The sequence below is a fragment of the Populus trichocarpa genome, chromosome 4 (assembly GCF_000002775.5).
Source record: "Populus trichocarpa isolate Nisqually-1 chromosome 4, P.trichocarpa_v4.1, whole genome shotgun sequence".
NCBI lineage: Eukaryota > Viridiplantae > Streptophyta > Magnoliopsida > Malpighiales > Salicaceae > Populus > Populus trichocarpa.
Window position 1 is genome coordinate 18,117,976 of NC_037288.2, and position 16,289 is coordinate 18,134,264.

At 33.7% G+C, this 16,289-nt stretch overlaps 1 protein-coding gene across 2 annotated transcripts; it reads left to right on the plus strand.

Moving 5' to 3' along the window:
- The first annotated feature begins 10,707 nt into the window (after positions 1-10,707).
- On the plus strand, positions 10,708-14,928 carry LOC7461248 (subtilisin-like protease SBT3.9). 2 transcript variants are annotated; one of them, XM_002305420.4, is made up of 11 exons: positions 10,708-10,975; positions 11,060-11,151; positions 11,455-11,552; positions 11,657-11,809; positions 11,885-11,996; positions 12,273-12,816; positions 13,140-13,237; positions 13,322-13,561; positions 13,775-13,889; positions 13,965-14,178; positions 14,253-14,928. In XM_002305420.4, the coding sequence occupies exons 1-11, from the start codon at positions 10,883-10,885 to the stop codon at positions 14,819-14,821; spliced, it is 2,328 nt and encodes a 775-aa protein (XP_002305456.3). In that variant the 5' UTR covers positions 10,708-10,882; the 3' UTR covers positions 14,822-14,928. The 2 variants fall into 2 exon arrangements, with proteins under 2 accessions (XP_002305456.3, XP_024454729.2); XM_024598961.2 differs by lacking the exons at positions 10,708-10,975; positions 11,060-11,151 and having other exon boundaries at positions 11,469-11,562.
- The last annotated feature ends 1,361 nt before the right edge of the window (positions 14,929-16,289 follow it).

Genomic DNA, 16,289 nt, shown 5'->3' on the forward strand with positions numbered 1-16,289 from the left:
ACCAAAAAGATTAATGTATGCCTGCGGCAGTTCTCATTTTACCATTGCTAAGCTCTTTTTTTTCTCTCCTATCAATCCAAAAACACCCCAAAGAAGAAATAGTGAGAGGGGAATTATATTTTTATTTTAGTTAGAATATTCTCAAGATTAAATTATTGTCCGTAGGTCACTCCATCTCCAAAACTTTCTTAAATTCAAAGAATAAGGTTGAAAAATACATCATAGATTAAAATCCAGTAATGGAACCTTTGAATATTGATTTAGATGTTTCGTGAATTTGTTTTATTTATTGTTATTTTGGATTAACCCAAGGAATGGTTGTACTGAAAAATTTGCCTGTTGAAAATGTACTTGTTCTCATCATGTCTGAATTTCATGTGTTTTTCTAAAGTTGCCATGAAATTTAGCAAAAAAAAAAAAAAAAAAAGGGATTTAGGATGATGATCTTCCTAGAACTCAATCTATTGGATTAGCAATTGGTATGCTAAAAGCAAGGAAGAGAAAGTTGCCCGTACATGATTAGTTTTTACTGTGTTTGTACAAGGAAATTATCTCATTATCTTTTTTAGAAATGTTTGCTTTTTTTTTTTAAGTGTTCTTGAGAGTGTGATTAAATTATATTTTAAAAAAATTTTAATTTTTTTTAAAATAAGATATTAAACGAAATATATATATATATATTTGCATGAAATGATACCATCAATGGATCGTGGATTGAAGCAATCAATTGTTAAAAGCTTGCAGCACACCTTTTCTTTATCGTCCAAAGGAAGTTTGTTTACGAAGAAACAATTAGTGTTGGTTACTTGGCATTATTACTCATCAATGTTCCCACTTTAATAATGCCCCTTGTTTTTTTTTTTTTTTCCGTTTTTAATCTATCCTTTTGGTCAAAAGAAGTGGGCAGAGGGTTTGACAAATGGAAACAGAGTAAACGGGCACAGAATTACATAATCCAAGTTCACTTCTAATGTAGACATCATCACATGCGGTCATCATCACATGTGGTTGGTTTTTGCATATCTTTTTGATCAAAATGGGAGTTTTTTTCCCATGGTAAAATAAATAATTTTCTAAACTAACATAGTTACAAAAAAAAAATTTCATTCTAACACAAAAATAAAAGTCATGCATGTAGTATATGCACGCTCTATAAAGACATGTATTTGCTACATGTGTGTCTATAGATCATGTAGTCTCCCCTTACTTCTTTCTTCCTCTGCTTCTATTTCTTCTCGATATCACTCTCAACTCAGGCCACTTGATCTTTCTCTCCACCACAAAAAAATATATCTCACTCTTTACCATGACAAACCTTACCTTTCTCTCTCCCTCTCTCTCTACATCGTTGGTTCTCTCTCTAGCCATCCATCTTCGACAACCGCTGGTACCTTATCACCGCCACCACCACCCGCAAGAGCCTAATTTAACCAAATTGAGGTATATGTTACTTCCTTCTTTATTAATTTGTTATTTTAGTTGGCTAATTTGTTATTTTCTTAGGATAAGAGTTTTAGGGTTTAGTTTAGGGTTTTTGTTGATTTTGCCTAATTTAATTATAATTTGAGATTAAATAGATATAAAATTAATTAAGTAAGTGTATACATTGTCTTATTTAGTGAGAAAAATTGATGAATTGTGTTGCGTTGATTATATTAGTGTTAGGGTGATACGATCTAAGTAAGGTCAGATTCAAATTTTGATGTAAAATATCATACTGTCTAGTTTTACGCTATTAAGCATAACTCCAAATCAAACTGTTGGCTCAAGCTGAAACTTTACCAGAAGATTTCCAGAGGTATTTTTCTATGTTGGGGTAAACTTTCAAGTGAACCAGAGTTTGGTAAAGACTTACGATATAGGTCATAACATGTTATACAAATTTTGTTATGTACATCTTTTTGACTTGTAGACTTTTTATTTGACAATGATTATTTTTTTTACAAAGATATGACAACTTGTTTTAGGAATTTTTTTTAATTTTACATGGATCTTTAATGGGCTGCAACATAATTTTCAAGGGTGACAGAGATTCATTAATGTTCTAAAATCCTTTACTTATAGGGATTTCTTATTCATCCTAACTGCACAAGAAAAAAATGGCTGATAGTATTTAATGATATATTGGTTTCTAATATCATTGGGCAACATTGTAGGCTATAAATAAACCTTATATCAAACTTGTATTATTTGATTTTCTTCTTCTCATTTCACAACAGCATAAGGGATTAACTTATGAGTTTTATTTTTGTTATTTCAACTATAGCCTAAGGCTTATTTGGGCTTGATTAATATTTTATTTTCAATTAGGATCCACAACTTGTTTAGATCAGGATTTGGTCTTACTAGTATAGGTTTTGGGTATATTCTGTAAGTGGGTCAATTCAGCCCGTAAAGATAAATCCATTAGGGTTAATTTTTCACAAGTACTTAAACTCTTTTAAGCTTAAGTTCCGACAACCTTTAATGAATAACACTTCTAAACTTTTCAGTTTAACGTGTGAGAAAGATTCTTATATTCTTTAGTTCTTAAATGAACTAAATCTGACATATCAAAGATTAGTTGGTTTTGTGGTGTCATTCAACTTCATTCTAATAGTGTTGGTGCCTTGGGATAAGTTTTTATTATGTCATACTCTTATCAGACCTCTTTCGGCTTTTTGGGATTAGATCTCAATCTTGCTTGTGAATTGCATGACCATGTGATCACAAGGTATATATCAATTGGTATCAAAGCAAGGCTCCAAGAACGGGTCATATCCTTTTAAAATTTTCATTTTCTTAGAGTTCGTTAAGTTTTTTCAGTGTTTGTGTCAATATTCTTCTTCGTTATTGTGTTTGTGGCATACTAGTAAAAATATAATATTTCATTTTGTTAATATCTTTAAACATACCAGTAGCATAAAAGAAAAAAAAAGATGTTATTCAAAGCTTGATGCAATTTTGCCGTAGAAACACTCATAGATAACCCTAAGCAAACCACCTCAGAATTAATTTAAATTTTACATAATGCTTACTGGGGGTGAAATCGCATTACATATTAAATTTGGGCTTATTTAGATATCGTTTGCTTGAGGTTTCAATTCATGGTTCAATTTTACCACAAACTAATCATACACGGGTTTTGATACCTGGGAATAAGAGAATGACCTATAAACTGAGCTATGTAGTTTGTTAGGTATCAAGATACTATATATTGAATTTTAGGTCATTCTAATATCATTAGGTCTGGGTTTCAATTCTGGTATTTTAAAATTGTGTATCAATTAGAGTTGCGTAAAGTTCTAAAAATGTGTTAGTCTACTGTTTGTTTCAACCAAATAAGTCCTTTTCTCTTATATTTGGGTTATTTAGGAGTCAAATAAGTGTCTTCATTAATTTATGCTTCTGTTTTATTTCGCGTCTTTATTTCGTTAACAATTTGTACAAATTTGCATTGTTACTCGTGAAATTATAATTGTAGTTTTATTTTGCTTATTTTTAGTATATTTATTGACTATTAAGTATAAATTTATAATTGGATTGCGTTTTGAAAGCTACTAACTTTGATTTGTTGATTTTCAGTTTCGAAAGAACAGAAAGAAAACAAGTAGATGGTAATAGGCGTAGTGAGTATATTAGATTGAAAAACTTTGATTTATATGAAACATAAGGGTTGTGAGGATATATTTTGTGCTACTAATCAATTTTTGTAGATTTAAAGATTTCTAAAAATAAAGATTTTATGACACCAAACGCAAATAACACCTTTCAGATACAACCTTTCACCAAACAATTTAAGCTACTAACTAGGGTGATGAAGGATCTAAAAGATGATATGGCTTCGATGAAGCAACATATTAGTAGGGCTAATAAGACAAGATTCAATATGAGTAAGGAAGAGAAACAAATGTTACAAGTTTTAAATATTTATGATCATAATGATTCTATGAGGTTAGATAAAGAGCGTAAAGATTAATGAAATTGCAAATATTTATAAAGAAACAAATAAAAAAAGTGAAGAATAGAGAGCTTCAGTTCAGTGCCATAAGGACAAAAAACAAAAAAAAGGCAGCAATGGTTATCATTCAAAAATATATATGCAATTAGATGGCAAGGCGTGGTTTTTTGAATTATTATCGACTACTACTTTCATACAATATTGTTGGAGGCAAGTGCATGCAAGAAAAGAACTCTAAAGGCTTCAATAAGAGGCTAAGGAATTGTCCATTAAACCTGTCGGTGATTTAAGGATGGATCATCTTAAAGAGAGAGGGAATGATACGATCCAAGCAAGGTTAGATTCAAATCTTGGCCTAAAATTTTCTACAGAGTCCAATTTTATATTATTGAGCATAACTTCAATATGATGCGATCCAAACTCTTGCATCGAGCTGAAACTTTACTAGAAGATTCTAGAGGTATTTTTCTATATTGGGGTAAACTTTCAGGTGAATCGAAGTTCGATAATGACTTATCAGAACAGGTTGTACAAATTTTGTTATTTACCTTTCCTTTGACTTATGGACTTCCTTTTTAGCAAGGATCATTTTTCTACAAGGAAGTGGTAGCGTGTTTTGGGAATTTCCTAGTTACATAAGGATCTTTAATGGGCCGCAACATAATTTATTTTCAAGTGTGGTAAAGATTCATTAATGTTTCAAAATCCTTTTCTTACAAGATTCCTTATTCATCCTAGCTACACAGGGAAAAAAAAACTAATGATATTTAATGACATATTGGTTTTTAAGATCATTGGGCAATATTGTAGACTATAATAAGCCTTATATCAAACTTGTATTGTTTGATTTTCTTCTTCTCTTCTTATAACAACATAAAAGATTAACTTATAGGATTTATTTTTATTATTTAAGTTATTGTCCAAGGCTTGTTTGGGCTTAATTAATACTTTATATTCAGCTAGGATCCAAGACTTGTTTGGATCAGGGTTTGGGCTTACCAGTATAGGTTTTGGGTCAGTTTTGTAAGTGAGTCAATTTAGCTCACAAGGATAGATCTATTAAGGTTAATTTTTAGAAGTACTTAAACTCTTGTAAGCCTAAGTTTTGGCAACCTTTGATGAATAACACTTTTGAACTTTTCAGTTTAACATGTGAGAGAGATTCTTGTATTTTTTGGTTCTTGAACGAACTGAATCTGACTTATCGAAGATTAACTGGATTTATGGTGTCATTCGACTTTATTTCAATAGTATCGGTGTCTTCGGACATGTTTCATTGTGTCGACCTTTTTTGCTTTTTCGGAATCGGATCTTAATCTTTTTTTTTTAGTTTAACGTGGGTGTCCGGGCCAGCTTGCGCGCACCTCGACTAATCCCACGGGCCCTGAAGTTAACGACCATGTAAGCCTCCAGTGGCCATCATATGAGCAACCACAAGGCTCGAACCTGAGACCACAGAGGGAGCAAACCTCTTGGTCCCAAGCTATTACCACTGTGCTACCACCTAGATGGTTGAATCGGATCTTAATCTTGATTATGGGTTGCGTGACCATGTCGGACCTCTTAGTGCGACCACCAACCATCTCCATACCAAGTAATCCTTCATCTCTCTTGTGACAGACTCCCCCTAGGTTTGCATGCAGGATGTGAATTAATTTACGTCCTGTAACTGCTGGCTTTCGCTAGCAATTAAAGGTCTGGGCTAGACCAGTTTTGGCCCAGCCTAGATGGCTAGGATGATTCCAGCCCACCTAAAAAAAAACATGTTGGGTCGCCAGTTGGCCCAACCCGGCTGGATTCGGCCTGAATGATTGGGCGAGGTTCAACCCAATTTATATTTAATAATATAATATAAAAAATGAATTTTTTTTAAAAAAATTCAAAAGTCTTTTAAAAAAAATTGTGATTTTCTCGTATATTTTTCTACCAATTTTGTATAACATCAAGCTATATATTTACATTGTAAAATACAGATGCGATATTAAAACACCCTATTTTCTCTGAAACATTTCTAAAAAAATTGAAAATTCAAAGAAAAATCTTGAAATTTTTTAAATTAATTTTCTCTTTTAATTTTTTTTCATGCATATGACCAAATCCTAAAGTTTTCCAAGCATATTTTTACAAAAAGATAAAAATGCATCTTTCTTATGTTTTAAAATGTAAAATGAATATCATAACTAGTTTATGATTATCCGTTAGGATTCGGCCAAAATGTCAAAAATCATTCACCAATCATTTTGTTCATTTTATATTAGGGTTTAGTTATAAACTTTAATATTAGAGGGTGTAAAACTATATAGTAAAATACACTCTCATGTATTAAAGATATAAATTGCAAAATAAATGAGATGCTAAGATTTAAACCTTAGAATGGTTATGATTGAACCTGATGAGGTAGAGACATCCTCACAAAGAGAGATCTACCTTGAACCTTAGACGAGACCAACGAATAGAAACTTAATCTAGAAAAACAATCAAACAACAATGCAGTTTATCTTAGGTATGGTGCATTGAGGGTGATGCGTATTTCCCTTGCACAACCAGTTCCTTACTCGGACTCTTGCAGACCATAAGTTTCATAGTAACCTTAATAATAGGTGGCGAATCTTGAACCTTATAATCATAATTTTATGATTATACCCGAAACCCTCTTTCCCTTCCAACAACACCTCTTAAGAAGCATTAGCGCGCCATTCGGCGTCGCCCCGCGACATATAATATGTCAATTTATGGTATGCGAGTAGAGATTGCATATTTACAGAGCGACATCTGCCAATTGAGTTAGATCTCTACATGTCTTGGTACATCAACATAATAAGACAATCCATAACACTATCATGGGAGCATGTTACGAGATGTCTATATGATACTCTGCATTAGCTAACATGTAATCTAGATAATTATGAGTCTCATGCATCAAGATATAATATAATAATATGTATGAATTTTTTTTTTTTAACATGTAATAAATTTTTTATTTGTATATTAAAAATGATAATGTAATATTTTATCATATAGTAGATGAATTTTTTAATATGCAAAGGTCGGAAAGTTGCGGTCATAGTTCGTAATGCTACCGACAATATTATGCACAATGTTTTCTATACTTGATTCTCATCATGTTGTTCTTCACTTGATGAGGTTGGGGAAGCTTAACATTTGGGCAATGACATAGAGAAGGATGAGGTTGTTCATCATGCAAAATGACGACATGTTATTGGTTTTGACGATGCAGGTCCATCGACAAGTTAATTTGTTAGATGTTGTTTAATTATGTAATTAATTTGATATTGTTTATTGTAATGAATTATTTTGGTGATGAGATTGATTTTTTTTTATTATGAAATTACTTGCTATGAAAATTAGGTGAATTCTTTAAATGAGTTTAAATGAGTATGTTGAATTGGTTCCAATGAATAACTTGTTGGCTTGAGCTATAACTGCTGTTTTTGTGATTTTTTTACTAGGTAGGGAGTTGAAAGTATTGATACATGGAGTTGCATAGTATTTTAATAGGCCGCACATATAGTTACGTATGTAATACATGTACAACTATTATTTTTGTAGGGAGTTGAAAGTATTGATACATGGAGTTGCATAGTATTTTAATAGGCTGCACATATAGTTACACATGTAATACATGTACAACTATTATTTTTGTACTAGAGCAAAAAATATTTTTCCAACCATGTTAGATTAGAAAATAATTTTGCATGCTGTTGTAATCCGGGAAAAAACTCTATGAATGGTCTTAGTATTTATTTTAAAAAGTTTCAAGGTGCGCTTACAACATACTTCCATGCTTCCATAATTTCTTTAGACGACCGTAATGTCCTTTCTTGTTCATCTTTTCTAACCTACTCAATTTAAAGAAATCCTTTTGCTGTCTCTCTCACTGATGCATAAGAAGAAAAATAGGATGGAGTTAACATGGAGGGATGTAGCTTAATTGGCCAGGCTCTAAATTTGCTCTCTAGAGATTATTAGTTCGAGTTTCACAAACTTCAGAGCCACTAGAAACTTACATGGTCGTTAACTTTAGAGCCCGTGGGATTAGTCGAGGTGCGCGTAAACTGGTCCAAATACTCACGTTAATTAAAAAAAAGAGAGAGGATGGAGTGGATCTAATTTCCCTTCGATGATAATCATGTATTTTAGTGTCTTTGGTCCTAAATTTCTTTGTTCTTGCACAATGATCACTTAGCTTTAATTCAATCCTTGTTACACACACACACACACACACGACATTACAATCTATAACAACTAAATCCAGCAATTAACAGCTATATTACTCATGACATATATGGATGCAACTGCCTTCCATGGGAGGAGCAATGTTAGGGTAAATTTAGTCGCTGGGTACATATAAAATGATGTTTTTAAATAAAGTTTTTTTTCTTGATTCGATGATGAGGAGTATTATCCAATTAGTTTGCACATCAGTTAAAAATTAAATATTAAAAAATAAAGATGAATCTTGGGATGTACCCTAGCCCTAAAAGTTTGGAGTTTTTCAAAATTAACCTTAAACTTATACTATTTTTTTTAAAGATATTTTCTAAAAAAAAATGCTCCCCTACAACAAAACTATACATTTTGATTCTTCTAGTTTACAAATTCTGTATTCGCCCCTGCTTTCAAACTGATCTTATGCTCAAGTAATGTGTGTATATTTATATGTAAACTTAGACACAATATCCGGGTAACCTCTTCTACGGCATCGTTGCTTGCCACAAGATTAATTAAATCTGTAAAAAAATTATTTTAATGTAAAAATTATTAGCTAAGATTTCTAAATATAGTTTGTATAATTCTCTAATACAACCTCTCAAGTAAAGACTTTCATCATATAAAAGTTATTTAGACTTAAAATTTGTACATACTTATACTACCTTATGTTTATTTTTTTATCAAATAGAAATCTTTATGGTGAATTAAAATATGATTTATATTTTAATAAATAAGATCTTAAAATATGATTTATATAATTCTCTAGCAAAAACAATTTCCTTTCTAATTCCTTCTCAATAAATTAAATTACCCACAACTTAATCAAAAGAATCAAGAAGTTACAGAAAATAAAAAAGAAAGAGAACAGTGCAAAGGCAATTGGGGAACATAATTCTTTATGGTGGCCCAATATGCATCGCTCTGTTTGTTTTGTATTTTAAAAATAATTTTTTATTTATTTTTTTTACTTCAAATTATTTTTTTGTTTTTAAATTATTTTAATATGTTAATATAAAAAATAATTTTTAAAAATAAAAAATATTATTTTAATATATTTTAAAAAAACATACTTTAAAAAAATAATCAATTTGAACTTGAATAACTTAAAAAATAATTTAAAAAATAATGAATTCAAGAATGATCTTGAATAACTTGAGATGATGACATTCTTTTAATTCATTTTTCCAATTGATACCCGCCTTGAAGAACAAAAGGTATATTACTTTTCGAAAGCAACTTATCTGAAATCTCATTGGCTATAACCCCTTTATACAGTATGCTTATTTTTAATGCTCCGTTTGTCAAACTCTTGAAGATGGTTGTAGGTAAAAGACATTTTCCAATTTCAACTACTACCACTCATCTTCTAGAGACTGATAATTGATGAAATACGCTTTGGCTGCTATGTTGGAAGTGTAGTATACAAAACTAATTGCATATTTGATATTATGATAATTAATAATTATATTTTTTATTTTTAAAAATTTATTTTTAATATCATCATATTAAAATGATATAAAATTATTAAATAAATAAAATAATCTAATTTTAGACAAACATTATTGGGTCTGCAATGCAACAATTTTGCAATAGTGGTTGGGAGAGGGTGAGTTGTCAAACTGAAGTTATGCCATCCATGTATTGAGTAAGTTTCAATTAAGTCCATTTCCAGTGATTGCACAAATGACACACTTAACCCATCAAAATTATGCCTCTCTCTTCTCTTCGTTAGTGACATGTTAATTTGTCCCGTTAAATTACAGCACGAATTCTCATGTTTCAACTTCCTTGTAGCTGTTTCCTTGCCAATTTCAACTACCCCAATTCCTTTTTAGTGCAACTTCAGTAGTAGTATTAAATAAACATTTGCTTCTGAAACTTAAATCTTCCCAAGTTTTTTACTTTCATGGAACCAAAACTTGCAGGTTTATGTTCATGAAAACTTGAGGAGAATATTAGCGTCATGTGAGTTTCATGTTACTCTAGTTTGCTGGTATGAAAGTGTACTTGTAGTTTGCTGGTATCCATGAATTTATTGTTCTTTCGCAAATCAATACATACACACACAAAAAAAAAAAAAAGAGGAAGAAGAGGAAGAGGAAGCAGGAAGCAGATTTCAAATTACCATCCCTTACATATACTTATATCGTCATACGGCCTCCATGCTAAAGAATCACTCAAGCCATTGTCATATTTGCATCCCATTTCTTTGTGTCATCATTTCATGTACAAATGGAAGACAAGATTTGCACATCCAGGTGTGTGTATAACCACGAAGTGCATTGATGGTGTAGGATATGAGTGTCCCTTTTCAATGCTAAAAAAAATGTTCAGGACCCTTAACTACCAAAGTGTATACTTCCTCAATTGTACGGGGCCGCTGGAAAGCTACTCCTCAGGATACACTGTCCTTTTGACATTTACAGAAAATCAAGTCAACGCCACTTTTCAGTCTCCCCATATGCTTCCCTCATGAAAAGACATTTAAACAGATAAATCCACATCTCATCAGACTTCAACAGCACAGCACATTAGCACCAAACAGAGAAAACACACTCGACAGACAATAATGCTAGTAGTAGGAGTAGTGAAGGAGTGTAACCTTTACTGTGGGGTCCCCAAGCATATACTCAATAAAATGATATGATCCCGTGATCTTTGCATATAAATCACACTGTTTATCACTTGGTTTTATGTTTCAGGTTTCTAATGGCTTCTTTATGGAGCCCTGGAATTTTCCTTGCTCATGTTCTTGCTCTACTGTTGAAGGCTTTGCCCCTAGTGATTCTTGCTGAAACCAATGTTAGTTTCTCTACTTGAGTTCAGCTATGTGTATCGATTTGTTTCTTTCATGGATTTCTCCGTGTTTAATCTTTATCTTGGCAGGTTTACATTGTGTATATGGGAGACAAACTCCATGACGAGCCTGAGCTGGTTCAAGAGTCCCATCATGAGCTTCTTGCTGATATTGTTGGAAGGTTTTATTTCTGGCTCTTTATAATCTTCATTTCCATTTTTTTTAATCTGTTGATTTTACCTTAAAAACGCCCAGTTTTGCTATTACTTTTACCTTAAACACGTTCAGTTTTTATCTTTCTTGGTATATATGTTCATAGGGATATCGAATGATTTTGTATGCCTTAGGCTTCTTTGATTTTGCTTTATGCAATTTCAGATGCATGAAATGTGTTTTTCACTGTTTTTAGCTCTGGATGCATTTATTTGTGAGGTTTGATTAAGCAGTAAAGAGAAATTAGCATCTTGTGGAATGGTTTTGACAGCAAAGACGCTGCAAAGGAATCGATTTTGTACAGCTACAAGCATGGATTTTCAGGATTCGCTGCCGTGTTAACCAAGTCCCAAGAGAAGCTTATTGCAGGTGTTACAATGTTGGTGAAATTTGAAATCCGTTTTCACAGTCTATTTTTTTAATCTTAACAAGTCCCTGAAATTATTTTATTCTTTTTTGATGCACCAATACAGATTTCCCTGGAGTTGTTGGTGTTGTTCGAAACAGAATTATTAGTTCCCACACAACTAGGAGTTGGGATTTTCTACAAGTCAAGCCTCAACTTGTGGGTCGAATTTCCACGGGACATTCCGGGGCTGGTTCCATCATTGGTGTCATGGACACGGGTGAGTGGCAAGACGAAGGCATCGTTGTTTCTCAGACAATTTACTTATTCTTGATCTTACTTTCTTGTTGCATAGGTATATGGCCAGAGTCGAAAAGCTTCAGAGATGAGGGTATGGCAGAGGTGCCATCTCGTTGGAGAGGGATATGCCAAGAAGGAGAAGGATTTAATCGCTCGCATTGTAATAGGTTAGCTAATTATAGTCTATTCATATTCACTTTCTATCCGGGTTTCTATACTTCTAAACAGATATGAGATTTTTAGACATGTCAATTGTAAGTACATTCTCTTGTGTGATCTAAATTCTGGTCATAAGGATACATGATGGCTCTGCTGCAAGGAGATAGTTAACTCAAATTGAAGAGGAATTAAACACTAGTAAATGGCTTCTGCGTATGAATTGTACTCTATCAAGGTTTCAGCAGGAATTTACTTGATGCTTACTGCTTGAATAATTTGGGTAGGAAAATCATTGGTGCTCGCTGGTATATTAAAGGTTATGAAGCTGAATTTGGAAAGCTAAATACGAGTGATGGGGATGAGTTCCTATCTCCTCGAGACGCTGGGGGCCATGGCACCCACACATCATCTACTGCAACTGGTGGTCTAGTGGAAAATGCAAGTTTTATGGGACTAGCTCAAGGATTGGCAAGAGGGGGTGCCCCATCAGCTTGGCTGGCTGTCTACAAAGTTTGCTGGGCTACAGGTGGCTGCGCTGAGGCAGATCTTCTTGCTGCATTTGATGATGCAATCTTTGATGGTGTGGATGTGCTATCAGTATCTCTTGGATCAGCACCTCCTCTTGCCACCTATGTTGAGGATGCAGTAGCTATTGGCTCCTTTTATGCTGTAGCTAAAGGAATTTCTGTAGTATGCTCTGCGGGGAATTCTGGTCCTTATCCTCAAACAATTACAAATACAGCTCCATGGGTTGTTACTGTAGCAGCAAGCACCATTGATCGAGCTTTCCCTACTATAATTACCCTGGGGAACAATCAAACCATAGTGGTACTTCCTAAATTCTTTGCAGTCTAGAGAACTTGTGCATAGTTTGTATGTGATATCAATTGGAACAAGCATGTCCAGCAAAAGCACAGAATGTAGATGCACTTGCTCATATATAGTCGACCAAATAAAGAACACAGATGCCAACTTTCTTTATGCTTGGCTGCATTCTTCACAATTTTTTTTTATTAGTTACACAGAAGGGATATTTTTCATCTTAAGATGCCTGTTAAAGTTAAATGATATGTACAGAGTTGTCACTGCTGACTGTAAATATATGGCAGCAAGCCTTACAGACTAGAAATAAATTTCATTTTCTCGAACAGGGTCAGGCTTTGTATACGGGGAAGAATGTAGACACTTTCCACCCTATTGTTTATGGAGAAGAGATTGTAGCTGATGATTCTGATGAAGATAGTGCAAGGTATAATACCCTTCTATTACTGGCATATCAAAATCCCAATTATTCTGAGAAAAGCCAGATTCTAATCGCTCGTACTTTTAACAGAGGTTGTGCTTCAGGAAGCCTGAATGCTACTTTAGCAAGAGGAAAAGTGATTCTGTGTTTTGAGTCTCGGTCACAGAGGTCAAATATCATTGCTAGAAGAACTGTATTAGATGTCAAGGGTGTTGGCCTTATATTTGCACAGTCTCCCACCAAGGATGTTACTTTGTCCTTGGACATTCCCTGTATCCAAGTGGACTTCGCAATAGGAACATATCTACTGACATACATGGAGTCAAGCAGGTAAAGTCTAACTCACTGCATTCAGTGAGAGTTCTTGACCTATTGCATCATTTGCATGAGCAGTGTATCCTTGTGTGTGTCTGCGAGCTTTGGAAAGGTATCCTCATGCATCTTTGAAGTACTTATTAAAGCCTTGCTGCTAAAATCTCTCTCCCTAAATACAAGAAGTTGCACAACTTGATTTTTACCTAAAGAAGTATATTTATGCGACAGAAATCCTGTAGTAAAGTTCAGCTTCACGAAAACAGTTATTGGGCAACAGATATCCCCGGAAGTTGCATTCTTCTCTTCTCGAGGACCCAGTTCCATCTCCGCTACTGTATTGAAGGTAATGGACCTTGTATTAGAGAAAGTCATCGTTTTTGCCGTTTTAGTGATCAACGTGTTTCAATGTCTTCTGCAGCCTGACATTGCTGCTCCAGGGGTTAACATCTTGGCCTCTTGGTCTCCTGCCGCTTCACCTGCCATAATTGACAATGAAGCACGGCCCTTGGACTTCAAAATTGAATCAGGAACATCCATGTCTTGCCCCCATATATCCGGTGTTGTTGCTCTACTTAAAGCTGCACATCCAAAATGGAGTCCTGCTACAATCAAGTCTGCACTAATCACAACAGGTAAGAAACCATATTCTTACTGCCAGTTTTCCCTCGATACTCTGGTTATATAAATGTGCCTCTATCCTACACAGCATCTATAGAGGACGAATATGGTCAAAAGACAGTCGCTGAAGGAGCTCCACACAAGCAGGCTGATCCATTTGATTATGGCGGTGGTCATGTTGATCCTGACAGAGCCATGGATCCTGGTCTCGTATTTGATATGGGCACCTCAGATTATATCCGCTTTCTTTGTGCCCTTGGCTACAATAATTCTGCAATCAGCTTAATGACCAGGACTCGCACCCGATGCAAGAAATCAACCACCTTTCTTGTAAATCTTAATTTGCCTTCTATTACCATTCCTGAGCTGAAGCAGAACTTAACTGTGTCGAGAACGGTCACAAATGTTGGTCCTATTACATCTATCTACGTTGCTCGCGTTCTAGCTCCAGCCGGCACACGTGTGACAGTTGAGCCATCAGTTTTGTCATTTGATTCGACAAGAAAGAAGATCAAGTTTAAGGTAACCTTTTGTTCCATGTTGAGGATTCAAGGAAGATACTCATTCGGAAATCTGTTTTGGGAAGATGGCTTTCATGTAGTGAGAATTCCTTTGATAGTTAAAACTGTAATTGATGATTTCTATGCAGAAATATGATCCAAAAGGGATTATCAGATTTTATGAGTAATTTGTCATTTGTTGATAATTCCTTGTAACAAAATGTTGTTTGACATGGGAAGAGTTCATTCAGCTTTAAATTCTAATGTGCCAATAGCCTCAACCTTCAATGTTTCCACTATAAATAAATGGAGGTTAATTAATTACCATAACCAGAAATGCAACAACACATTGATAGAATTTGTTGTGAAAAACGTTGACAACTGATGAATATTGAAATAGAAGAGAAAACTAGAAAAAAAAAATTAACATGGTTAGGCAATGTATCTATATTTATAGAACCGAGAAGCTTTATTTTTATTATATATTGAATATTATTATATAATATATATTTATAGTAAATCCTAAACTGCTCAAAAAAAATAAAAAAACCTAACATCCCAAGAGTTATTCCGCTTTGCTCTACTCTGATATCTTTTTATAAGCCATAAATTATAACATAATTGGATATTTTTTTTCACGGTTTATTATTTTTTATAACTTTGGGCTCTTACAACTGTTACAATATTAATTTGCATCTGATTTTTTTTTTTTAATTTACGTGAGGTGTCTGAGTCAGCTTGCGTGCACTTCAATTAATTCTCACGAGTCTTGAAGTTAACAACCAGGTAAGTCTCATGGTGGCTATTAATATTAGTAACCACATGATTCGAACATGAGATCACAAGAAAACAAACCTCTTGATCCCAATTCCTTATCACTGGGTATCTACTTATGGTTTGCATCTGATATTGATTGTTAAAGATTTACCTATATCATGACGTCCACCGCCGTGATATGAATTTTTATTAGATCATGTTGGTTGTGAGAAGCTAAATTTTTATAAATCTTATTGTTATAGCATGAATGAGTTATTCTTTACCGGATCAATAAGTTGGACTTAATCTCGACTAATTAATGGGAACCATCTCTCTCTCGTAATGAATTGAGTCTGTATACGGGAAGTGTTTTCCGGCGAGTTGACTTTGATTTATGCAGACATGACTGTGTTAGGTGAACAACCTTAGCTAATTAAGCTGATGTGTGTGTGTTATAAAACAATATGCTGCCAATAAGTGGAATCAAGAGCACAGGCCTTTTAAAAAATGACTCCCAATTAAGTCATTTAAATTTAATTTTGCCAATGTAGATTGTTTTGAACTACAAAATAGACATGTGAGTTTGATAACGACTCATCATCAGAATAGACATGGCTAAATTTCTGATAATTTCTTGGAAGGGGTCTGTATTATTTGAAGGACAAAAATCACCTGCCAAGACTATGTGGGTTTTGGAGTGAATTGCTTGGTCTACTGGTCAACTCCTACCCACATAAAAGATTTTTCTTTTTTTTTTCTTGATAATTTGGCTGATATCCAGTCAAAGTTGTTAAATCTCTCAAGACATTATATTTTCGGTTGTGTTGATTGGATCAATTCCATGGGTTTTTTTTTTTTTTGACCAATAT